The sequence below is a fragment of the Cuculus canorus genome, chromosome 3 (genome assembly GCF_017976375.1).
Source record: "Cuculus canorus isolate bCucCan1 chromosome 3, bCucCan1.pri, whole genome shotgun sequence".
NCBI lineage: Eukaryota > Metazoa > Chordata > Aves > Cuculiformes > Cuculidae > Cuculus > Cuculus canorus.
In genome coordinates, this window is record NC_071403.1 from 107,317,560 (window position 1) to 107,343,842 (window position 26,283).

General features: G+C 40.9%; 1 protein-coding gene and 1 long non-coding RNA gene across 5 annotated transcripts in view; one reads left to right on the plus strand and one right to left on the minus strand.

The window, feature by feature from the left end:
• Positions 1-20,792, minus strand: part of LOC128851638 (uncharacterized) — a 42,156-nt gene extending 21,364 nt beyond the window's left edge. For both annotated transcript variants that reach the window (XR_008449004.1, XR_008449002.1), the window contains exon 1: positions 20,630-20,792. This is a non-coding gene — a long non-coding RNA (uncharacterized LOC128851638). The remainder of the gene's footprint in view (positions 1-20,629) is intronic.
• The window catches only part of CRIM1 (cysteine rich transmembrane BMP regulator 1), a 177,469-nt gene continuing 171,205 nt past the window's right edge, over positions 20,020-26,283 (plus strand). For all 3 annotated transcript variants that reach the window (XM_009559351.2, XM_054061583.1, XM_054061584.1), the window contains exon 1: positions 20,020-20,488. In XM_009559351.2, the coding sequence (XP_009557646.2) occupies positions 20,158-20,488 (331 nt within the window). In that variant the 5' untranslated portion in view covers positions 20,020-20,157. The remainder of the gene's footprint in view (positions 20,489-26,283) is intronic.

The window sequence follows — 26,283 nt, forward strand, 5'->3', positions numbered from 1 at the left end:
CATAAGAGAATCCATATGGAAATTTACCCTTGCAAATGATAGAAAATTTGGTTTCATTAATTCCACTGCTCAAGGAACTATTTGTTTTAGGTAATAAATCTGCACTGGAAATTCAGATGGTAACAGAAAGACTTATTGATTGATCCCATGATCAGTCCTGATCCTGATCTAGCTCCCATCAACATCAGAGTAATCTTTCCACTGAAAGTGGAAGTGGGAATTGGATTAGGCCCAGGCATAGTATTATCCATATAAACATCTATAACCGCAGCACTAAAGCATAATTTATTCTGTAAAACATGCAAAAGGAGAAACAAAAGAAACTTAAATTCAGTTTTAAATGCCATGGTAGGATTTTGTTTATACAAACAGCGGCATAAAAGGAAATCATAACTTGATATTCATAAAGGCATAAATGAGTGTACCGTAAGTGCAAGTAATGTTCACTTCCTTCACTACTCCTGCAACTTTACTATATTTTGAAAATGAAATTTTCCATTATGATAGTTCTTGTTCAGTCACACTCTGCTAACAGAGGTGTTTTTCACTGAAGTATAAGATGGCCAAAGTTCTTCTGTTGGATGGAAAAATTAATGTGCATGAGGTATGGAATTCCATGACTCCTTTTTTAAAACATCTATATAAATTAGCATAACATTTTTTAGAAGACTTGGCTTTCATGGGTTCATGGAAGTCCACAGAAGCTTCGGTAAATGCCTCCATTGAGGAAATATTTCATATCCTCCAGTAGCCTGCTATTCCACCCACGAGAGCGTTCATATGCTTTTGAACCTACATTAAAGTTCAACTGAAAAGCCATTAACTGTACAGGTTAGTTCTGTACAGGAAAATTCTGCGTGGAGAAATGGAAATTCCATGGCAAGTTTCTAGAAGAGTTTCTGCTGCATTGTTCTTGTAAGGAGAAAAGAGGATTTTTGTTCCCAAAGAATGAGCCATGAGCTCAGTCCAAAGAGCTCTCACAGGATTCATCAGGTCTAGGAGCAACCACACGTAAAAATTCTGTCTCTTCAGATTGTACTTTGGATCCTCATCTCCCAAATAATTGTACTACCTATAACTCCTGCTCTAGTTGCTACTGCCCTAGAAGCAAAATTTAAGAGGTTATTGAAATGTATATAGATTAAATGTGCTCAGGGCAAAGTTAATTTCAGAGAACTGCTGGTAACTGTGTCTCTGGTTTTGCCTCTCTTCATGGCAAATGCCCAGTCTTATGAAAGAGCATCCAGAACAGGACGAAGTTTCTGAAAAGGAACCACTGTATCCATCTATAGAATTAGTCTTAGGGGTTATGGGTTTTTTGCTACTGGAAACTGTTTGGACTGCTTGAGCCTACGTTAAGTTACTGATCTTTGTATCAGTATGTATGCATGATCACCAAATACTTTTTAAGGGAGAAAAGAATTAAGATTAAATATAAGCTGTAGTTACGGGAATAGTTTCAAGTTGAGGAATGTGCCCTGACTGGATCTTGAAGGAATATCAGGGCCAGTGTGCAAGTTAGTGCTCCTCTCCTGTGTTTCTGCTCCTCTTGACTCCAGATTGGCCAGACCATAGCATGCCCCATCAAGTTCCCTGAATCATGGGAACCTGGTAGCACTCATGTAAACCTTCACAGAGACTTACTGACTTGGAATAGTAGAACCTGATTTCAAATCAATACAAGCATAGAGGATTTTACTCAAAGGACAATAATCATATATATATATTTGAAAATCTAAACTCCCTTGTTCCAGTCACATGGAATGTAAGTTCTTCAACAGGATTGTTACTCCTGAACACAGAACTTAGGCATCTTAATTAACCAGGGCACTTTGGAAATTTTCAGATATCCTTTCACTGCTAGTTTGCTTTTTCAGTCCCTTATTGAATGATTTATGATCCACTTGCCTGTGATACAGCAACAGTCTGTGAATTGTATGAAGATAGAAATCTTGAGAATCAAATCTGTTCCTGTTAAAGAAACTATGAATTCTGGTGTTAAGTGGGAACAAAAGCAAGGTGTATTGTTAATGAAATGGTGACTCTACAGTAATAAAGCAGACCACAACATAGACTCACAGGATGTTTTGGGCTGGAAAAGACCTTTAACGATCATCTAGTCCACCCCTCCTGCAAAAAGCAGGGACATCTTCAACTAGATCAGGTTGCTCAAAGTCCCATCCAGCTTGACCTTGAGTGTTTCCAGGGATGTAGCTTCTATCAACTGTCTGGGGTGGTTGCAACAGACAACAGTAATTATGTTTCTTCTGCAAAGATGTATCATAGATGAGGGATCTTTTGTTTCTAAAAGATAGAGGTACTATAGCTGTTTTTAAAAGAACACTTAGTCTGTTCCAGTTTAGCTGATTTGTAATAGGTGCTTATCTAGCCTAACAGATATTTTTCTTCACCAACTTAAATTATAAACCAAACAATCATAGAATCATAGAATAGTTAGGGTTGGAAGGGACCTTAAAGATCATCTAGTTCCAACCCCCCTAAATCATCCCACCAGACCAGGCTGCCCAAGGCCCCATCCAACCTGGCCTTGAACACCTCCAGAGAAGGGGCATCCACAGCTTCCCTGGGCAACCTGTGCCAGTGCCTCATCACCCTCATCTTGAAGAAATTCTTCCTAATGTCTAGTCTAAATCTGCCCCTCTCCAGTTTGCATTCATTTCCCCTCGCCCTATTCCCACAAGCCTTTACGAATAGCCTCTCTCCAGCTTTCCTGTAGGCCCCCTTGAGGTACTGGAAGGTCGCTATACCTATAAAGGTCGCTAAACCTATACAGGCTTGTAAGCTGTCAGGCACTGGCAGACACTGCTTCCATCTTGAATAATGTAGTCCCTTTTTGACACTCCTTGTACTAAAATTTGTAGTTTGATTCCTTGTTTCTTACCTGTTTCTCTCTTACATAGGGCAATTGGTTGTAGAAAGTATTGTTAGATGATGATTCCTACAGTAAAACATGTCTTCAAAAAACTTTCAGGTTCACAACATATAGCATTTAACATCATTATCCTTAAAATTAAACACTAAAATATTTTCCATATGCTGCTCTAGATTACTGTAGTAACCATGTTTGGAGGAAGGAAGGAAAATGTATTGCTACTTCCATTTATTTCTCTAAATTTAAATAAAAACCTCATTTCTTTTTAACATTATCCAGAAAAGCCCAGCTTGTTCAGTAGCATGTACAAAATGCTATTTAAAAAAGTGTAGGTGAGGTATTTTGCTTAAAATGTGAGCACTTGAGACACCTATTATAAAAGAAACACATCAACTGATTGCTATTTTGCTGAGAGAGTTGGGAGAAAAAAAATTGGCAGGGCGGGGCAAAAAGTTATGGCAGTAGTATTTAATTTAAAATATTTATAAGTGGACTCCTATTTTACTCTTCTTGTCTGGCAGTAATTTCGAGAAAAGTTGTTTCTATAAGAAGATCACTACATCCTGCAAAAAAATAAAGATGAATAAAAAAATAAAAATGAATAAGAGCGTGCCACTCAGTGCTTATTAAACCGATAGCTGCATTACAATTTGGTTTATTCAAAATTTGTCAGAAAAAGAGAAGACTGCTGTGGAGGAGACCTGACCTGCAACGAGAGAAGACAGTAGACAAACTGGATCAGATTATTACTAAAACAGCAAGAAATCAGACTGCATTAAATCGGTTAAGTACATCTATAAGTAACTTGCAACAGATTGATCTGTAGGCAATTTATCAGGATCTCAATCTCCATCTCCCTGACTTTTATTAGTGTGCATGTGAAAACTGAAATTCTTTAGAAATAGCAAACTAACGACTAAATGCTACCTAGGCATTTCAGCTTCAGAGGATCAAAAATAAGATTTCCCCAGTCCGGAGGAATTGTGTACCATTCATTTTTTCTGGATTTTAATCTTGATGCCAAGAAATAAAAATATCCAAATAGCCTTATTATTTATGTAATTGGTTTGACAGCTGAATCAAAAAAAAAAACAAAACACCCCCAAACCTAAAAATAAGTAAGCAGAAAAAAACAAAAAATGAAATTCCCTTCAGACTCTTTACCCCCCCAAGCAAGGTTCTTTGTGTAATGAAGCAGAAATGAGTGTCACCCTTCAAAGAAAAACTCTTTCAGATTGTGTTGAATAATTCATATTCTGTTTTCTGACTGAATTTCATAACAGTTGGTTGACTTGTCAAGAATCCATGTGATCATGTAGCGCACATTTGGATACATGTAAAGAAGTTCAACTTTCTCACAACTTTGTCATCTGCATTTCTGGGAGTACGAAAATTGCCTCATTATCCTTTAGATTCCTTGCTGACTTTTGCTGATGTAGGTGAATGGTCACCGACGCACAATATTATCATTGCTGCCATACCTCCCGTATCTTAGAAGAATGTTGTTGTTGGATTTGCTGCTGGTTGTTATTGCATAAAATGGAGACTTAAACTAAAAATGTCATATGTTGAGCACATATGCTTTTATTTCCAAGAATCTGGATAATTTAATTGTATTATCTGTTACAAAATGTGCTTCATACTAAAAACAGTGTTTGAAAAAATAATTTTAATTAATACTAAATTTTAATGCAAGTCATTGTCATGGTTTAACCCCACGTGGTCAAAATGTCTGTTTTTCCCAGAAAGAACATGCTGGTTTTCACTGATGTGATACAGGTAAATTCATGTAAAAAAAGAGCATTTAGTCTATTAACTATCACTTTCACTAGCTGGCGGCATTCATCCTCCGTGTTTTTATGTGTTCTGTATTTGGTGGTAGAGGATGCTGTATACCAGACTGCACTTTCAGTCTCTCTTCCGAGCTAGTGTTTTTTACTTTACTACTACTCCCTTTTTTATTACTTCAGCTTCTCTACTAGGGTGACAGTTTTTTTATGAAAGCACAGAAAAATCCTTGTACTTTGCAAAGACTGCATTTAGAGGCTGGGCTTGGCTTCCATCTCCGGATGGAAAGTGCAGTATCAAAAAAAAGTTCACTTAGATAAATGCTTTTTTCATTGCCTTCTGAGGCTAACAAAACTTGTGATCTGTCAAAACTGAAAAGCAAATTAATTTCAAAGATATGAAAGTGTAGGAGGAACTCTGCTGCCCTACAGAATTTATCTTGTGGTTGTCAGTTAAAGTGCCTGGGACAGTCATGGCCAGTGTGGTAATGCACAAAGACAGTGCTTCAAATAGTTCCCAAAATCTCTGGGGGAACTTACATATAACATAGAAAAATTAACTCAAGCAAGAAGTGAGCTCTTCTACATATGCAAAATACAGAAATATTTTGCAGGGTTTTTTTTTTTTTCCCCAGGTTCAATATAAATTCAATTTCAATTTCATATGACTATGTGAACAGAGATAGCTACAACTCTACGAAACCTGTGAAAATTGTGAGCTTTTAAACTTACTTATCACAAACCGCTTCGTATCAGTCCACATTTAGCAAAAGAAAAAAAAAAAGGAGAGGAAAAAAAAAGGGGAATTGAAAAAAAAGAGGGGAGAGAGCAGTTCAAGCCAGGATCATATGAATGTTGAGAAGGCTGCAGGGAGAATACTGACAAAGGTGAGAAGTGCCTTAAAGCAGCAAAGGTAGTTTACAGATAGCTCTCCTAAACGCCCAAGTCTCCATTGCTTTAGATGGCATACTTCCCTGCATCTTAGAGACATTTTATCGGACACAGTAAGGCCTCCCTTAGTCCACAAGGGAGTTCCAGCTGATTAAACATGAATTTGTAGGTGTTTACCCATTACCTGACAGATGAGACCAGGGACCAGTAGCACCTTGAAAAGTGAAGGTAGTAATACTATCCAAACAGTACAAAATTATCAGGTACCAGCTTCCCTGTCACATCTTGACCTTATGATGCAATGCCCAGCCCTCCTCTTCCCCTGCTGCCGCTCCCCTCCTTCTACAGCATTGGCTCTAATCACATTTAAAGGACTAAAAGTTAAAATTAACATGCAGTTGTGACAGAAAACAGCCATTTTTTTATTTTCACCATTTCTTAGTGGCCTATAGAAATTATGTCCTTTTTCTTATTTTAGGACAAAATTATTTTTAGTTGCATTTGCTGATTTTTCAGTGGGATATTTTAACAGTATAGTTTTCACCTTCATAGATACTGAAGAAGGAGTTACAAATACACGCAGATTTAGAAACATCAGTTTGACTAACATTCGCATTGTCCACTTCAATGTGAGTTTTAAAGATACTGGTGATTTTGTTGTTCTAACAATAGTAATAAAGAGAAAGGAAGTGTTCTGCACACAGTGTAACTGTGAAAAAAGCAGAAAAATACACCTAAATGGAGTCCTAGGACTACCAAAGAACACTTTCTCTGCTCCCCTTCACCCGACATTATAGTAACAACTTCTGATTTCCTTTGGGTTTCATCCAGCAATAAAGGTCATCAATAGTCTGTCCCACCTGACAGAAATCGCCAGTGCACAGTAGAACTTGAGCTCTCATGTGGCTAATCTGAAATACCTGCCACAACAAGAAATGGCATTCATCTGCACTGTCCCCAAATCGTCAACAAAGCTCATTTTATAGCCATGATGCACCTTTGTATTGACTGACGCAAATAAAAGCTCTGAACTATAAAACACAGGAGAGGAAAGTGGTTCAGGAAACAGGTGCAAATAGAATAGTATTTTGGAATGAATGAGAAGTTCTGCAAAAGACAAAAGCACCTGATTGCGCTCCAAACTCCAAACAACAATTTCAGACAATATGGTTGCAATTTAATAAAATATTTCTATACCAGATATGAAGTGCTTTTCAGTGAGGTCCCAGAAAGTGAAAGATCAGCCCTGGCTGCCCTGAATGGGCTTAAATACAATGCCTAAGGGAATCTGATATTATGTCAACACAATTCCCCAATGAATATTCTCCCCAGCGGAAGGATTAAATAGAGAGACATACTTTGGCATTTAAAGCAATATAATCTAAAGGAAAACTGTCAGGTTTAACCTTTTATACATGCCATGACCATTAAATGTATAAGACTATTGATAGACAAATGTATAACAGGAAGAGAACAAATAAAAAAATTAACCTCTAAAATCTTTAAATATAAGAAACAATATTAATAACTAATGCATAGTCTACATCTGAGACTTGCAAATATCCTGATAACATTCCAAATGTTGACTCTTCCTGGGTAAGCAGTCTTATGTCCTATTTATTCTACATATGCTATCAATATTGTCATGGTTACCGTCCAGATAAATTATGAATACATATGTACAAAAATTCTGAGACCAGTTAGGTTTAGAACGAAAGTAAGAAGTAGACCCTTGCACACTGTTTCTGTGCCTACAAAAAGCCAAGTTTATTACATCGAAGTTCAGGAGAAAAGAGAATCACAGCTGATTAAAGATACATGTATTTCACATCAGTAATTATCAGCTAGAACTTGATGAAGTTAATTAGAGTATTTCTATCAGCTTCAGTAGGTGTTCAGTCCCCTAGTTATGTTTATAAAATTCTTGTAATGAAAAGTTAGATTCAGTGGGTTTTAAGAGGAAGCTAAATGCAGATTTTTCTATGAAAAATATGCTCATCAGACAGCCAGAGTTAAACCAATGCCCTTTTTGTCACTCTTTAGCTTTAATCTCACTTATTAAGAATTGCATTTAAATAGGAAAAAGAGAAAGCATGGAATATAAACTAAGATGTCTATTTGAATTATTCATGGTGATCTGGAAAAATTAATTGAGAGAGAATAATAAATGTCCAATGAGTATTCCTTTTGATAAAATTCAATTTTCTTTGCCTATTTTGTAAGAAAGAAAAAACAAAATCTGAATTACATAAAGTACTCTCCTGCACAAACATATTTTCTTCATGTTGCACATTCCTCTACTCAGCAAGACTGAGCCCAGAGATACCAATGACAAATGTGCCCTGCTTATCCATTAATACAAAGAAAAACATAACAACAAAAAAAGACTTTCCTAATACCCTAGAAATTCAGAGATATTTTTTCTACACTAAAAGGAAAAATATCACCTTTCACTACTTTTAGATGCTATCTAGAGTTCCCAAATACACCTCATTCCCTTTTATGACAAAGCCCAAATCTCCAGTACAGAAGAGCTGCTAAATGCTATCTCCTGCCATTTCTATGGAGTTAGGAAATGTCTACTGACATGTTTGCTAATGATAACTATTAAGTAGGGGAATTTTCTATCAAATCAAAGAGTTTCATGATAATTCCTCTACAGAGAGCACAATTGTTCCCCAACGGTCTCTGTTGTGTTGGGGGAGGGCTTTTAAAATTTGTACCTGAAAGAGGAGCCTGAACACACTGCAGATTTTGTAATGATTGTTTAGTCTACCCTACAAGAATATACTATAAAGCTTGTCATCCATCAGCTGGAGGCGATCACCCATCAGCATCAAACCATAGTAAGAGCCACCAGATGAACTTTTCTTTATTTGTCACTCATTTTCCTTTCCCACTGAACACTCTGTGTATGCATCTACCACTGTATTCATCCCACCGATGTTCTGAGTTTGTGGCAGCTCTGGTCTGAAGAGGATGGCTCTTCAGCAGAAGTTATCCAGATTCAGGCTTTCAAATCTGGAGGACGCTGGCCAAAACAGCAGCTGTAACAACTTCAGCTAAAACAGAAAACCTCAGCAGAGCTAAGGAGAATACCTTTACCAATTCATGGAAGGCAGATGAGTTGATCAGCTGATACCGTATCAGACCATTATCAAAGTTTCATAAACCACAGTAGAAACTTAAAATTGAGGCTTTTGTTCCCTTTTGGTTTCTGTGGTAAATGGAAATACAAGCTTTGTGAAGTACTACAGCGCATCTTCGATAGAACAGCTCACTGTAGATAGAACAAAGGTAGAAAGGGATGCATAAGCCTTTCTTCTCTTAATTTCTTATTTTTATTTCTTTAAATTTTCTGGGAAAAGTGCTTCTTCATTTAATCTCATCTGTGAATAAATACAGCTTTAATTGTAGCTTTCAGTGTAGGGCTATGAAGACCTTCCTTTCTTACAACAAATGTAAATGATCAACTATATTATGGAATAATTTGTAACAGACATTACCAGGTGGACTTGAAATACTTCATATTGCTTATTTATATTTTTTTACACTTCACCTACACAACAAAAAATATTTCACCTTTTTATATTTTCACAGTTTAATTGTGCTTCAAAGATATTGAGAGTGAATAGATACAGAACTTTAATAATTAAAAAGAGTACATTTGTATATTTTGCTTGTATCCATTCTAACAGGCTGTCTATAAAACATGTATGATTCCAATTGTATCATTTAAACTGAATCAAGGAACACTCTTGCATGAAAGAAAAGGAAAAAAAAAGCTGTAGGTTGAGAGATAGGGAAATGTTATCAATGAAGGAATGTATTGTGGGCTTGATCTGCTGAAGCCTATACTAGGTCATCAAAGAAAGGGAAGTCACTCAAGGCACTTCTACTCTTGCTTGATGCTAGGTATAAAAGATGATTCTGAAGGTGTAGGAAGGACCTGGACTTTGGTTACATCCTGCTGTCAGTTTTTCTGAGTCTCTTTGAAATATGGCACTCAGGACATACTTCTTAGAACTCAGGGAGAAAAAAAGGAGTCTACGACCTTTGAAAGAAGGGGCAGGTAACTCAGGAGGACGGCAAATATGTTGAGGATATGCAGGGAGAAAGAGGGCCAAAGCTCAATTAGAACTTAATCTGGCTATTGTGGTACAGGACAATAAAAAATGTTTCTATAAATACATCAGCAACAAAATCAGGGCTAAGGAGAATCTCCATCCTTTATTTGATGTAGGGGGAAACAGTGACAAATAATGAGGAGAAGGCTGGGATGCTTAATGACTTCTTCATCTCAGTCTTTAACAATAAGAAGAGTTGTTCTTGCGGTACCCAGCCTCCTGAGCTGGAAGACTGGGACGGGTTGCAGAATGGAGCCCTCATAATCCAAGAGGAAATGGATAGTGACCTGCTTCACCACCAAGACACATTCAAGTGTATGGGGCTGGATGGGATCCACCCAAGAGTACAAAAGGAACTGGCAGAAGTGCTCACCAAGCCACTTTCAATCATCTCTCAGCAATCCCGGCTAACTGGGGGAGGTCCCAGTTGACTAGAAGTTAGCGGAGAGACAGTACCAGTGGTTTCATCCTCCTAAAATGTACTACAAAGAGTAGGATGACAACAGGACTGGAACAGCACTCTAGTCTCAATCTGACCAAGAGATCTAGCTGAAAATGAAGAACATTTCTAAAACTCAAGTCTAGACAGTGGCAGTGCTACACCTTCCCATGACAGACTGCAGCTGAGACAGAGTATGAAAAGGCTGTATACGTCTTGTATAATAGTTGCAGGTGGGATCTCTTTGCTGCTTGCAAACCTAGTAATGAAAAATTACCTGTACAACTAGATTAACTAGCCAGTAAAAAATAAGTTTTTACTGCTAGTGTGCGTTGCTGTGAAGAGTTAAGCAGACAAAGCAAAACAGCAAATCTTTCTTCTAATTACTAAGTAAGAAAACTCTAACAGCTTTGCTGCCATAAAACAATAGGAGTACTGCAGCAGTGTTTCTAGTAGAATTCAAAGATGGTCTTGTGAGAGTTCATTAACCTTTTTTTCCAAATTTGCCAGCTATACTGTATGTATCTTCTTTTCTGAAGAAAAAAAAATATTTTTTAATAACAAAAAGGCAAAAAGGCAAAAATGTCAGTCAAGTACTCAAGAAACATATTCATTATATTAAACCTAAGAAAGTCTCTTTGATAAATGAACTCACTAGCATGAGTTAAAGCATGCTAAGATCTACTCACTCAGTCTGGAGCCTAGTTAACTTGGGGACAGGTTGCAAAAAGCTGCTATCAGCTGTGGCGACTAGACCAACTAGCTAGGAAAGGAGAGGGGAACTGCTGCTTTAACGCAATTCCATAAATAAGGGATTTCCTAGAATGAGGGATCTGCTACAGCTCAAAAGCAATGATGACCTGAAGTTTTCATGAGAGGCGAACCCTTCTGACTTAATAGGCTGTTGACATTAATCCCCTATAAATCAAGATGGAATGACTGGGAGAATAGTACCGATGACACCTTGTGTTTTTATTGTTTTATTGTTAGGAAGTGACAGAACTTGAAATGTTTAGGAAGCGGCTAGTTATCTTGCAAGTTCCTACCAATGGTAGGATGCTATTTTCCATAATTGTATCCATCTCATTTTTCACCTGGCTTGAGAAACCTTTCTTGTCTGCCCCTCTCTATCAGTTCATAACCAATCAAACCATCTTCCTTCCCATCTTTCTTACTGCTGAGGCTTCTCTCATCTTAAGGGCTTGTTTCCTCTCACCTTTGTTTTCCCAACATTATGTGAAATGTTAACTTTGTGAGGCAGAAATGTTTTGAGAAGCAGGAGTGCTGTGTTCTCTTCCTAACTGTATCACTGTCCCTGTTATAAGAAGCTGTCTCACCTTCCTGCTTCTTCCCTTCTCCACCCAAGTCCCTACAATTAAGATTCCAAGTTCACACTTGAGAAGATAAATGCTGTTCAAGACACTGGGCATAAAGCAATGACCATTTGCTTCTTTCAGCCAAGCTGGACCAGGAAATCTATAGAATGTCTTCCTGTAGACTGGAAGAAAAGAAATATGATTTTGTATGGTGTTGAGTATCTTCTGATACAGTCTAAATGCATTAACGTTTCTTGAAGCCCACAACAAAACACAGTCTCAGTCTACTTAGCAATTCACAAGACAAGCTACCATAATTGTAATTACGAAAAGAAAAAAACCAGAAATTAAATAATTCTTGCTAGTATACTGACAGCAGCCATGGGAGGCTAACTAATATCACAACATGAATAAGTAAATATTAACATAAAAAATCCTAACAAAGAATAAGTAAGGCCTAGATACCCTTGAAAAAATACATTAATCTGTTTTTTGCCCTATGATATTACAAAAACTAACACGGAACAAACAATTGATATGAATGCTGATTTATACTAATATTTTTCACTCACTGTAACCACACCACAATAAATTTAGACAGATGTACTTTCCAAATATTATCCAAGTTGTGCATAGTTCTAACCAAGCTGTTAAAAAGCTAAACAGTTAGACTGGATCTTTACTATCCATCAAGAGAAATAAAGAAGATAAAACAATTTATAGAAATGCCATTTTACTTTGGGAAAATGTCTCTGCCTTATTCTCATAAACAACATTAGTCTCCTAGAATGAATGAACTAGCAATATCTCATTTTCCTGAGATAACTGGCAGATATCAGAAGGTAAGCTTCTTAATTTGGTATATAAAGTTGTAATCAGAACAGCACTTGACTTTATCCTAAACACTTTTGCTAACCCACATCACCATCTGCAGAAATCAAGAAGGTGATGATAGACATGAATGGAAGAAGGTCAGTAGGGATAGCTGGTTTCTGTGGCCAGTTACATTTCTCAGCATGAAAATCTAGAAAGAGCTAGAAAAAAACAGTGGAAATATGCTGTGATTCCTTGGAATGAAAGTTCTATCCAGCTTTAATAAAGACATCAAAAATAGTTTTAATTTGCTAAATAAGTAATGGGTCAGGTTGAGATAGTCTTAATAACTCCTGACATGTGCGAGTTCCAGCAGTCAGAATGCAGCCAGAATACGCAACGCTGAGTGACAACGTTAGAGAAAACATTGTCAGGAAGCTCACAGGGATTTATATACGCCCTTGCCATAAAGCAGGATCAGCTATAGTTGCCTCTCAATCAACGGCTGACGGCTTGTCTAGGTTATAGATTAACCACGCTGCAAGACTGGAGACACCTGAAAGGCCCAGCGGGAGCCAGCTTAAGTCTGTGAGCAGAAGCATTGTGTTTGCAGGACACTACCACACACGGTGTGCCCCACACCTGCCTGGGTCCTCATCCTCCACAGCCACCAGGCTGGTATCACCAGCCTACCTTCTTTCCCACTGCATTCTCATTGCATGATCCCAAAGACCACATTGCATTCATCTTGTACTGCCTGTGGGGCTGGGGGTAGGGTTCAGTTTTGGGGGAGGTTTTTTTTTTCCCCTTTTTTGAGGTGACTCTCGATAATCAAGGGCTGATTAGGCCCACACAGATGAATGTACCTCATGAAGTGGAATTCTTCTAATACAGAATACATATTTTGAAAATGTTTTACCATAGAAGCATAGAATCATAGAATGGTTTGGGTTGGAAGGGACTTTAAAGTTCCAACCCCTCTGCAATGGGTAGGGACACCTCCCATCAGACCAGGCTGCCCAAGGCCCCATCCAGCCTGGCTCTTAACACTTCCAGAGAGGGGGCATCCACAACTTCCCTGGGCAACCTCTTTCACTGTCTCACCACCCTCATCATGAGGAATTTCTTCCTAATGTCTAATCTAAATCTTCCCCCTCCCAATTTAAAGCCATTTCCCCTCATCCTATCGCTCCATGCCTTTGTGAAAAGTTCCTCTCCAGCTTTTTTGTAGCCCCTTTCAGGCACTGGAAGGTCACTATAAAGTCTCCCCACAGCCTTCTCCTCTCCAGGCTGAACAACCTCAACTCTCTCAGCCTGTGTTCATAGCAGAGGTGCTCCAGCATTCTCATCATCTTTGTGGTCCTCCTTTGGACTTGTTCCAACAGTTCCATATGCTCCTTATGTTGGTGATTCCAGAACTGGACCCAGTACTCCAGGTAGGGTCTCACGAGAGTAGAGTAGAAGGGGAGAATCACCTCCCTCGACCTGCTAGTCATGCTTCTTTCGAAGCAGCCTAAGATATGGTTGGCCTTTTCGGCTGTGAGTGCACATCATGTCGAGCTTCTTATCAATCAGCACCTCCACGTCCTTCTCCGCAGGGCTGCTCAAGGTATAAAGCTCCTAGAAAAACTGAAATTGAAGATCTTCACTGTCATCAATGTTATTAAGAAATCTTTTTTCAGTGGTCTTTGAATAAGGTTGCCACTCACTCACAATTAGACAACCTTCCTTTTAGCATTTGCTTCAACTACAAACCAGATGACAAGCCATTTTTGTCCCTATTTGAATCAGTTATTTGAAGAGTTTGATGCTCAGTCAAGTTTTGGTGAGTTTGAACTGAAATAAAGAGCTGAGGCCTGACTTACCTTGATAAATAGCCGCCCAACAGCTTCACCTTTACTCTGCAACTTCAGCCTCTCAGGCTTTTCCTTCAAGAGTTCCAAGCTATGCTCAGAATAGGAAGTATCTTGCCTGGAACTCTATGAACTTCTCCTGGACATACTAAGCTAGTGAATTAGCTATGACAAATTTTAGATCACATCTAGTATATCTCTCCTCCTATCTGATTTACTCTATTTTGTGCTGCAGTTATTGATACACAGCAGATTGCAGTGAAATAACCACATTATTTTCAGTTTTGTATTTTAGTATTTAAAATCTTATCAGCATGCAGCACTATGAAAAGGACTGTAGAGGCTGATCTAATCAACCTACTTTTCTGGAGGCCAGATTTTCTGTAATAAAAATGTGTATAATCCCTAGAATAACATACAAGTTTAAACTTCTACTTTTTTTCTTTTGTAAACTGACAGCAAATTGTCTTTCCTTCCTAACTGTGCTTATTTGTTAGAAAGATTTTCATTGCACTGAAGAAGCTAAAATCAACATGACCTTGAGTGTGATCAATTTAAATACCAAATTGCATTTCTAGATATAGCAGTTATTTCTCCTTAAAGATTCCTGGTAGATAGTAAATCGATGGATAGTAAATAGATATTGACTCCCTAGTTCTTTAAGTTTGCAATTTTTAAGGTATATATTATAAGATGTTCATATCTGACAAAATCCTTATCTTGAATGCACAATAATTTCAGTGATTTAAATGCAATGTCAAGAATTGCACCTGTAAACAATAGAATCATAGAATGGTTTGGGTTGGAAGAGACCTTTATAGGTCATCTAGTCCAACCCACCTGCAGGAACAGGGAAATCTTCAACTTGACCAGGTTGCTCAGAACCCCATCCAACCTGACTCTGAATGCTTCCAAGGATGGGGCCTCCACTGCCTCCGTTGACAACCAATTCCAGTCTTTCACCACCCTCACTGTGAAAAATGTCTGCCTTATATCCAGTCTAAATCTACCTTCCCTTAGGCCAGTCCTATTAATTTATAGCTTGTATATTTACAATTCTTATTAATGTGTAGTTTCTAAATTTGTGAAAAAGCTTGCACAGATAAATTAGTCGTGTAACTGTAATTTAAAATTGCTTATGCAGTTGCTTTGAGGCTATTAAAAAAAGCATGTCCTTTTACTAGTATGTTCCATATAAGCAATCCAAGATGTATGAGGAAAAATCTACACGCAATTCTGCCTCTCAGTTATTCCAGACTTAAATTTTGAACTACAGAACTGTCACAAGCTAGGGATTCAAATGAGAGGAGCGGCTTATAGGGCTATAAAAACAGCAGAGACTACGTGATGGGATATTTGTTTATTATGAGCTAGTTCAAAACTATTATTACAAAGATTGTTTCTATTAAAATGAATTATTGTATTTGCTTTCCCAATTTCCCATTTCTTCCTATTTAAGGGTTTGAAAAACATTGCAGCTACTAATATAGTAAGTCCATGATATCCCTGTGAAGAAGAGAGAAATTATTCTCATGTGCTTTTAGCCTGATTCAGCACTGCCTGTATTAGTGGCAGGCTTCTTCCTGATCCTTTTTTCAATGAGTTGAGATTGCTCATGTGCATAACCTGTCTAGGAAAGAGTTTATGTCAAGAGACTGCTACAAAGTAGACACAAACAGTCTTAAACTAAAACATAAAAAAGTAATTTAATATGCAGCAAAGACACAGTGAGGCACAGAAAAGACTCAAAATGTTTGTGTAGAAAAAAGTACAACTTCGATATTAAAGTCGCCAATGTTCCCCAAATTCAGAGATACATCAGAGGTTACCAGTATATATCAGCAAAGCAGAAACAAACTTCTGCATCGAAGTGAAGACGTTTTTATTTATTACTTGGGGGGGGGGGGAAGGTGGGAGATATTTTCATTTTTGGTAGTATAAATGTTACCTTCTCCTGTCATTAAATGAAATCTGTATTTCAGTTGTAATTATTGTGACTATCAGACTTAACAGATTTATGCTGAACTCCTAATTTTTAGCGAGGAGATTCATCAGTAGCAAGGGGAGTGTGTACAGGACCTAGGAATTAGTAAAGGGTGTAGTAGTTTTCTCACAGCACTGTGTGGTTTCGCAAAAGCTTCATCTAACATGGTGATCAAGAAAGCCATACAGCTCTAGTCAGTTACTGCTGCAACTTCATCCAGGCTAGATACGGTTGCGATACAACACTAACATTACAGGAAAACAAGCCCTGGAAATTTCAGCTGCTACAGCCTGTTTATCAGAATGCTTTTCTTCCTCCCACAGCTGTATTTAGCAGACTCACTAACTTGTTTCTAAGGGAAATTAAAAGTTGGATTTCATTTCAGGAGCTAAACCTACTTATTCCTTGACTATTTGGATCAGTAGACTCCTTGATAAATCAAGGGGCAGCAAGAAGCAGAGGAAAGTGAAATTCCATGTAAGGATCCTTCATTGCTTCTTGCTGGGGAAAGCAAAGATATTCACTTTCCCTGTAAAATCATCAGATTTGCTGATTTCCAAGGAGTATCTTATTGTCCCTATGGACTGTACTCATGTTTGGGACAGAAGCATTGTCTACCTTTCCTGTTGAATCTGTGCCCCTGTGCAATGAAGTATTCAAATTCATTGGGCGAGAAAAAGTGAATCAGAAGCATACGCATGAATAGTTCATGACTTGTACCTAAAGGGCAAGGCGTAAGGAGACAAGAACCCTAAATTTTCGTCCTTGTTCTATAAATATTTCTGTACTTTGCAGCTATCCCTGGGTAAACAGTCTATGGAGCAGGTTACTAATCCTGTTCACAGCAGAAGCTGCCCTCATTTGGCAGTCAGCTCAAAAGTTTGCTCTCTTTTTCTCAGAGCCCTATAACAGTCTTATCTAAGCTGTCCATAGCTTCCCTCTTCATCTGTTTTTGTACTGCTTCTAGCGCTTCTTTGTTCGTTCCCACACAGGCAAACAGGCACAGTAGGTCCAATGAATTCTTTGTGCATTGAGTATGCTATACATCAGTACAGTACACAAATGGTAGGTCTGGCATGTCTGGGAAATATTGAACTGCCTGTGCACGCAATCCAACATGTCTGGGATTTCCATGCTGGCTATGTGCACAAGTCCTGGAAAAATACCTACATACTTTTCATAGACCAATTCATTTTTCCACATGAAGGGATTATTACAGTGTAATCACTTCACTTTTCATCTTTTGATAAATGAAGCTTATTGAACTCAAGTCTCTGATCATGTATTGTATTGTGCCGCATCCTCTCTAGCACTGAAATCACTTTTGTGATTCTTTTCTGCTCAATCTCGGCTTTGTGAGCCGTGTTTTAAAAATACAGCAGCGGGAACTGTATGTCTCATTCAAAAAGCCGTCTCAGCAACGCTATACATAGCAGGTAAAACCTCTTCATGCACCATTGTCACTAAGAGACATGACCAAAAGGCAGCGTTTCCACTTCGTAGGAAATGGTATATTTTTACAAACTGCTCTCATCCAAATCACAGGAGAGTTTTTTGGTGGAAAGTTCTGGTGAATCAAAAGCACTCTGACCCCTGCAGGTGCTTAGGCAAAATGACACGAGAGGGCTGAGGCTGAGGGAATAACCTGCGTTTTTGAGGAAACGGTACAAAACTTGCTCGGTGTGTTCCTCCACCCAGGAGTATTGTCCATTTGCTGTAACGTTCAGAGTTTGAGTGCTTGTCTAATACACCCCTCAGGGTGCTTTCCTGACTTACTGCTTTCCAGAAAACAGGAGCACCAGATGGTTTTGGTTGTTTTTAAATGTATGCATTAGGTTTATTTGTACAAAACCATGATGCCTTCAATGATATCACGTTGTCATTTACTCTCCAGGTCTATCCCAAAAGGTAGCATAGTATCAATTTCAGTACTGATGCCCAGTAGACGGCTGCTTCCCATTGTCCATTTGTTGTTGAGATCTGTCGGCTAAATGGCCCTAATCCATGTGATGTATGCTGTATTGACAGTGTTTTATCACAATAATGATGTTTCACTGAAAAAACAGATCAATGCCTTGCAAACTATTGGGGCTAATTAAAACATCTGTAGTTCTTGAAAAATCTTGTGCAATTGAGTTTAAGTTCTGAGTGGATCAGAATAAAGCCGGATATTCCGATATGATAGAAACATTTTTAATACTAGAAAAGTATGGGAAATGCTTTCTTTTACATGGATATGGAAATGCTTTATTTTTCAGCACCACATTACATGTCTGTACTGTTTCCATTAGTAATGGGCCTGTCCTAGTAACAGCAAACCTCTGCTACCAGCAGGCATTTAGGCTGGAGTGAATGACAGTGAATTACAGTCTTTTTAAAACACACCAAAAAGGCTCGCTACTGCTGACAAAGCTTTAGACTATAGTTTCTCCTGTCACTGGCAGCAGTTTGTCCTTTGCCTTGCCAATGAGGAGGTTTGCCCTTAGACAGCAGCTCCTCCGTTAACACGAGAGCTGAGTCTTCCTGCTGAAGTAGATGAGCCTGTGGGACTGGAGAAACTGTAGAAGCCATACCTTGGTGCTCTCCATAATAACCTATATTAAGTTTCCAGAACCTCTCTCCTAAAATTTCCCACATCGCTGGCACCACTACGCGCAACCCAAGACTTTCCAAGCTCAGCACCACGCAGCTGACACAACCCCACCTGCCGAGGGAATGACTTCATTCTCTCGATCACCACAACCTCACGCATTTCTGATAGCCCAATAAGTTGCTCCGGGAGCTGCCATCACAGCATAGAATCATAGAATAGTTTGGCTTGGAAGGGACCTTAAAGATCATCCAGTTCCAAGTCCTCTGCCACGGGCAAGGACATCCCACTAGATCAAGCTGCCCATCCTGCATAGAATCATAGAATCACTACCTTGGAAAAGACCTCTTAGATCATCGAGTTAGACCATGGCAGGGGGGGTTGGAACTGGATGATCTTTAAGGTCCCTTCCAACCCTAAGTATTCTATGACTCTGTGGGTCCAACCATTCCCAGTGCATCGCATGCTGCTCTTCTTCGCTTATGCCGAGGGGCTGCCCTCGGGAAGGCAGCGACCTCCCGTTTCGCTGCTTCTGCAGAGCCAGCACACGGATGGATTTGCTCTCCCTCCGGCCGCCCTCTTCCCCGGCTCGGGGCAGGCGGATCCCTCTCTCCCTTCGCGCAGCTCCCGCGGCCGCTCAAGGGGGGACCGGCCGGGAGCCCGTGGGAGCGGGACAGGCTGCGGGCAGCGATCGCCGCTCCCCGTCCCGGCTCCCCGCGCCTCTCAGGATGGGGCAGCAGCAGGAGGAGGAGGAGGAAGAGGAGGAGGCTCTCGGCTCAGGGGACGCGGGGCCCCTTTCGCCACCGCCCTTGGCGGGGCCCTCTCACTCCCCACGCCCGGAGGCAGCGGTGTCCCCCCGGGCCGTCCCCGGCGTCTGGCGGTGCCGCCGCCTCGCTCCGAGCCCCGGGCGGGGGGAGGGGCAGGGCGGGGGGAGGCGGCCGCCGTGGGGCCCAGGCTGCGGCTCTCTCTCTCCGCGGCCCCGGGATCTGGGGCTGCGGGAGGGGCGGGGCCACGAGTGGGCGTGACCATCGCGGACGGCGTCCAATGAGAAGGCGCGAACGGGAAGGAGGGGCGGGGCGAGTGCGCTCACCGCCCAATGGGGGAAGGGCGGGGGGCGCATTGGGAACGGGGCGAGTCGCAGGCAGGAGGCGAGTCGGGACTCGGGCAGCGAGCCGGGCAGAGCTGAGCCGCCGCCTCGCCCAGGGTCTCGCTCGGGCGGGCAGCGCCGCGGAGCCCGAGGACCAGCGCGGAGTGGCGGGCGCCGCTTCCCGGAGGGGACAGCGGGCGGAGCCGCCGCCCGGGAAGGAGAAAGAGGAGGAGGAGAAGTTTGGCCGAAGCGGCCGCCGCGAGAGGAAACTTTGCTCGGGGGGCCGGAGGCGGGGGAAGGAGCCGCGGCACGCTCGGGTCCGGCGAGGGGGCTCCCGAGAGGCTCCCCCCGGGCCAGGCCGGGCTGCGGCGGCCGGGATGTACCTGTCAGCGGCGGGGAGGAGGCGCCCGGGCTGGCACCTGGCGGCGGGGTGGCTGCTGCTGCTGGCCCTGCTGCTGGGCGAGTCGGGGACGCGGGCGCTGGTCTGCTTACCCTGCGACGAATCCAAATGCGAGGAGCCCAAGAGCTGCCCCGGCAGCATCGTGCTGGGGATCTGCGGCTGCTGCTTCATGTGCGCTCGGCAGCGCAACGAGAGCTGCGGGGGAGTCTACGGGCTGCACGGGGCTTGCGACCGGGGCTTGCGCTGTGTCATCCGGCCGCCGCTCAACGGGGACTCCATCACCGAGTACGAAGTGGGCGTCTGCGAAGGTGAGAGGCGGCGGGACCCCATCCCTCCATCCCTCCCGAATCCAGCGCGCCCTCCTTCCCTCCCCACGCCCGTCTGTCCCGTCTGAAAAAAACGTGTGCTTTAAGCTTTCTCGCCCAACCCTCTCCGCTTAAAAGTTTTACCCTTCGTTTTCTTAGCCTGAACTTCCACCTTCTTCCACTTTGTAGATTTCCATAGCGCTTCGCTGGCTTGCTAATGCCTTGTGTCAACGGCTGATGCCCAACTAAAATTCCTTGATAAAGGGCTTGGCAGATGGGAATCGGCGGAGGTCAGTCGTGCACACACGATGCCTGTTCCAGACTCCCTCCTCTGTAAGGAAACACAAAGGCTGATCATCTGTTTGAAAGTTTTCCTTCCTGTTCCTGTCACTTAATATCTCCCTGCCTCCTACTTCGTATGTGGGGATAAGGAATGCCTTTTTCCCTGTTGGAGCATCAAGAGGGAGGGAGAAATCCCCACGGCAGAACTCCTCTCGGAGTCACTTCTTCCTGCCGGCTGCTTGTGAGGTGGTGAATTGCTGCGAGATGCAAGAAGGAGTTCACCCACCCCCTTCAAATTTGGTGTTTATCAGAGTCCCTCTGTGGGGTTTTTTTGTATTTTTTTTAAATTTTATTTTTACATACGTAATTTAACAAAAGGCCAAAGACCAATTTTTAGTCTCTCTTTGCCTTGTCCATCCAGCTCCCTTTTTCCCGCAAGCTGAGGGAAAACATGGCACTGTGCAGAGATTACATATAACCAGTAGTTTGGGATGTGGATAAATGTATGTGAGACTCGGAGCGGGAGCTTCGACAATTCTGGAAAAGGAGAGGGAAGGCGGTCTGCGCTCGGCGGGTAGAGGGCAGTAGAAAGTCCAGAGGGCTGGCGAGGCAGCATCTGTCCCAAAAACTTGCATTTAAAATGATGCCGTGCTTAGAGACGGCTACAGCCCCTCGTTTTTAGTGGGCAGCTGACCTTTCTCCTGGCGTTCAGTATCAGTTTAAAACTCCCTTTGCCTCCCTCACAAGTAACTGTAAAACCACAGCAGAGCAGGGCAGTGTGTCCTACCTGTGTTCTAACCAATGCTATCAGCCTCTGCAGTTGTTCCTTGGGAGAACCAGCTCCAGGGTTAAAAGCTCTGTTGTTAAACAGTTAATAGTGGCCTTAAACTGCTTTGAAGACACTACCTGAGACCATGTTGGTGGATATTTATATCGCTGTAGCCTCTCTAATTATTGTTTTTAATACGTATTGGAAAAGTTTTCTTAAACGGAGAAATACAAGCAAAGAGGGAAGAGGTACTTTAGAAGCTTACCTGGTTTTGGATTAGTATCTGTTTTCGTACGTTTTCGAGTAAAAGCTCGACTTAAACAATTCCCCTCTCCCCCCTCCTTGGTTAAAGGTACTAAAAGCTTGCAGTCATTAAATGCCTTAATGTTCCGACTCCCTTACTGTATCACAGTACGGACGTCTCTGGCAGTTTAGGAGTATTTCATTCCTTTGAAGTGATGCAATCTGTACATTGCTGTAGTTCCACTGGTAACACGTCCCATCTACTATTGAAAATAGTATGAAGCATTTGTTGACAAAATTGCATTTCAGTTAGTGTTGTGGTTAGGAACTAGTTCCAGCTGTCCCTGTTGGGATAGTCAGGAAGATGACTTATCTGTTTAATTTTCATTCTCATAAATGAAAAGAACTGAGCTGAACTGTCAGCCTAATAAATAGTCCTGGAATACCTACTACTGAATTGTCAGGCAGCTGCCTCATTCTAAGCAACACAAGTAATGTATTCTTCATGGTTTGTGTTGTGCTGTGAGGGGTGGCAGCAAGGAAGGAAGAGAACATAATGTACTACTCTCTATCACTAAAATGAGGTTGATTAGTGCTTTTTTTTTTTGACTGCTGTGATCTGAATAGCCGTACAGTTTACAGGCACATGTGCAACGTGCTAGGCTGGGGATGCCCAATCTACAAGTAGTATTAAGCCATGCCTTTATTCACTAATGGAATAAAGGTCACTTTTTTTTTTTCCTGGCTACTGGGAGTGCACACCTTTTCCTACCTCAGTTCAGAGAGGAGGAAATGGAAGTGACTTACAGAACTGTATAAATAGAAATTGATGTTTTACTCTATCGGTAGCTTCTTCTTCCACTGCAGTTTTTTTACACTGAAATGACCCCTACTGGCTACAATTATAAGCATTTTTTTAAATCATTTTTGAGGCTTCAACAGTGTCTTATTTCCTGGTATCAACACATGGTAGGCTACAGAAAACTTTGAAGAGCTGGAATTGCAGCAGGTAAAAATACCTGTCTGTTAACTTAGTGTATTTAATATACTCGGCATAGTTGACCTCTTAACACCCGATGGAGAAGACTGAGGCGTCTGTCACTGGTAGCTTCAGAAACAGTGTAGTCTTCGTTAAACCAGTGTTTATTAATGAAATCTGTTGCTGATTCTAGGTTCTTCTCTTAATCTTTCTAAAACCTGAAGGAAATTCTTATTCATCTCACCACCCGAACTATTCCCATCTTTCTGCAGTTCTAAGGCTCAATTTGTGACATTATCCTAAAGTATGTAAATACCCTTCCTTGATGCAGATATGTTCTTGGTAAAGAGTAATTGTGAGGTCGGCTTCTCTCAGCCTGGGTGGATGCTTTTCCTGAAGGGCAGTCTTGAGAGACTTCAAACATCTCCAGCCTCTCTTGTTTTACAAAGATGCTGCTGGATTGGCTCAATGAGGCATGAGAACCTGGAGCCCCTTTCACAATCTTCTAGCATTCAGGAATTTTGCGCTCAAAGCAGGGAATGTGCTTGTTGTCTTCCTTTGAAGGTGGTTCTAGAGCCATGTCCTAAGCAGGGATTCTCCAGAAACACATTAGCCTTTGCTTCTGCGCCATCCAACTGGGCAGTGCTCCTGCCTTCTGGGCAGTCAGAAAGCCTTGGAAAAGCTCTGCCAAAGAAGTTACTCTGTGAAGCATTTGTAGTGATGACTCTTTTCTTGCCTCTGTTTCTAGTCCTCTTAGATGAAAGGGCCTTGATCGCTTTGCTAAACTCTTCTGACACGTAACAGTAGCATGCAAAATAATGCTGGAAATTAGCCGATATTATTAACTGTGCAATTAAAATATAACTTAAGACTTTATGATATATACTTTAAATGCTAAGTTAATGAAACTGCTGGTTTTACCATGGCCTTTGGTTCCTTTAAGGATGTACTTCCATATGAGTTAGCCTCTAGGCAGCCATTGAAAGAAGGTATTTATGCTCTAGTAGCTTACCAATAGCATGTAGTACTTTGTTGGGTTTGGGTTTTGGTAGGGGAGGGGTAAAGTTGCTGCTGTTTTTTTTTTTTGCCTGCTGTAGCTAATTTAAGGATTACCTTGAGTGCTTGAGGCTTCTTTGCCTAGTGTGTGGCTTCTGAACTGCGTCTCTCTTGGGACCAGAAGAAAGCTGCTGTAGCAGATTTTGGGCAAGTATCAGTATGTGGATTAATGCTCTAGGATGATGGTAGAAACTTGACCTGCTGTGGCTACTCCTGGTATGAGCTGCAGCTTTTTGAGAGCTTGGAGCATTACTGTTGATCTGACTCCTTGTTGGGACAAGCCCAGAGAGCTTGAGTGTTCTCACATACACACACTTCTAAGTGTGTGAACTAACTGCCCTCCCCTAGAAACCTGTAATAGATTATGATCTGTAAAGGCACAGTGTGTTGCTGTAATGAAAGCACGGTGAAACTCAAGCTGATGTGAAAAATGAAATTTTGAAAACTTTTTTTTTTTTGTTTGGGCATTGGTTTGCTCATGTACTAATGGAGTACTTCTGCTTTTCTGAAGTAAGAATAGCTTCCTTACAGACTTGCTGCTATTTTTACCACGAATAGTGATGTTGCTTGTAGCTTCTGTAGATAGTACCTTTGGGAGAACCTTGTCTTTAGTTGTTTTTTGGTCCCATACTCTGCATGGAATGGGACCCAAAGACTAAGACATGATACTTCGTCTCCAGACAGACTTTGGTACAATGTGCTTGGCTTCTTGCCAGCAATGTAGTCAAGACCCCTAAAAATCAGGTAGTATTTTACTTTGAGTAGGAGTTGCTGAAGCTCAAGTGATTTAGAAGTTGCATATGGATAATATAGTTGTTTATATCTGACTAGAACAGTGTTGCCCTGCTTTCTTAACTTTGTTTTTTTTGCTCTGTTAGGTAGTGAATGGCTAGGGAAATGTCCAAATAGTTATGATGTCCACCTGTGTGCAGAGAACTTCCTCCACTAAGGTCAAGAGTTAGAACTGGTGATCTAGTTGGAGACTTAATCAGCACTAGGTGGTACACCAAATTATTGTTGGCATAAAGACAGTCAAAATACTTGGTTCAAAGACTCTTGGCAACTCGGACTATCAGGCAAAAGGTGGAAAACATTCACAGTGTAAAAAAACCTAAAATATCACTGAACTTGTGACACTGGAATAGGAAGTAATTCTCTGTGGTCAGCATCTGATATGCTAGTCTTGACCATATTTAACAGTTCTCTTACCTCAATACCCTGAAAACACTAGGCACACACAGACTTCTTATGCACGGGCTGGATAATTTGTAAGCTGTTTCTACTCTGAGTTGTGTCAATGCTGAAATCTCAACATCAGTAAGAACATGTAACTTTGAGTGTGGCATGGAATTTGAATTAGATCAGGTGCTTATTTGACTTGGAAATGGCTTCCTCTCTGTTTCTGGGCATCATGTTTCAGTTACAGAAATCACTTTTTTCTGATATTTCAATGAAAATGAAATAGGGTCCGGGGGATATAAGAAGGGGTATTGATGCAGGAATTCATGTTGTGGATCAGCATAGCTGGTTTAAAACTAGCAATCTCACTGTGAATAGGTTGAATGACTAAATCGCTTAAAAGAGAGTATTCTTAACAGAGAAGCTATTTGTGTTACTCATTTAAACAATTTGATCTCACATGGGTACATTGAGCATCCTTTGCTGATCTGAATTTTTCCCCATAGAAAATTGTTATTTCATCAAGTTCCCCCAAATCATACTGCTTATGAAGATTTCTTTTAAACTATGTTCAAACTTGTCAGTAGTTTCTTCACTCCTAGGCATGTTTGCTGTTTTAAGTACCCTCTAGCCGATTCAGGAATACTTGCATAATTTAACTTTTTGCATAGTACTTAGTCAACCAAAATGTCATTTGACTGGCAGGCATATTACGCAATAATTAATCCATTAATATGGTTCAAAAAAATGCCTTCTTTTTATGCAGCTACCTCAAGGATTCTTCATCTTAATGAGTAAAGCGTATAGCGTCTTGCAGATGGGACCAAATGTTTCTGTTGTAATGGATTAAATACTTTCTAGAAGTGATGTATTAAATGTCTCTTGTGACTTGTAGACTGCTTTCGTTTGAGAATACGTTTAATCCACAGGGAAGGTAAACTTTGAAATGGGGAGTTCAGGATTTTGCCTGATCAGTTCAGGTGACACCAGTTGTCTAGTCTGACAATATAATATTTTAATTCTGCCTTTTGGCATTTATGCATGCAATTTGGAAAATGGCTGATACTGACATAGAAAGCTTATATATATGGAGAAACTTAGCAATCTAAACTAAGATGGGAAGATAACTTTGTATAAACCTATCTAGATTTAATCCATATGCTTATGTGGAATTTAAAGATGGTCCCTGAGGGAGCTCTTGTCTGAATAGACTAGTTTGGCCATGTTTGAAGGAAGTAAGCCCTTAGTAATGCGTTGAGATAGATGGAAGCTGTTCACACCTATACCAGA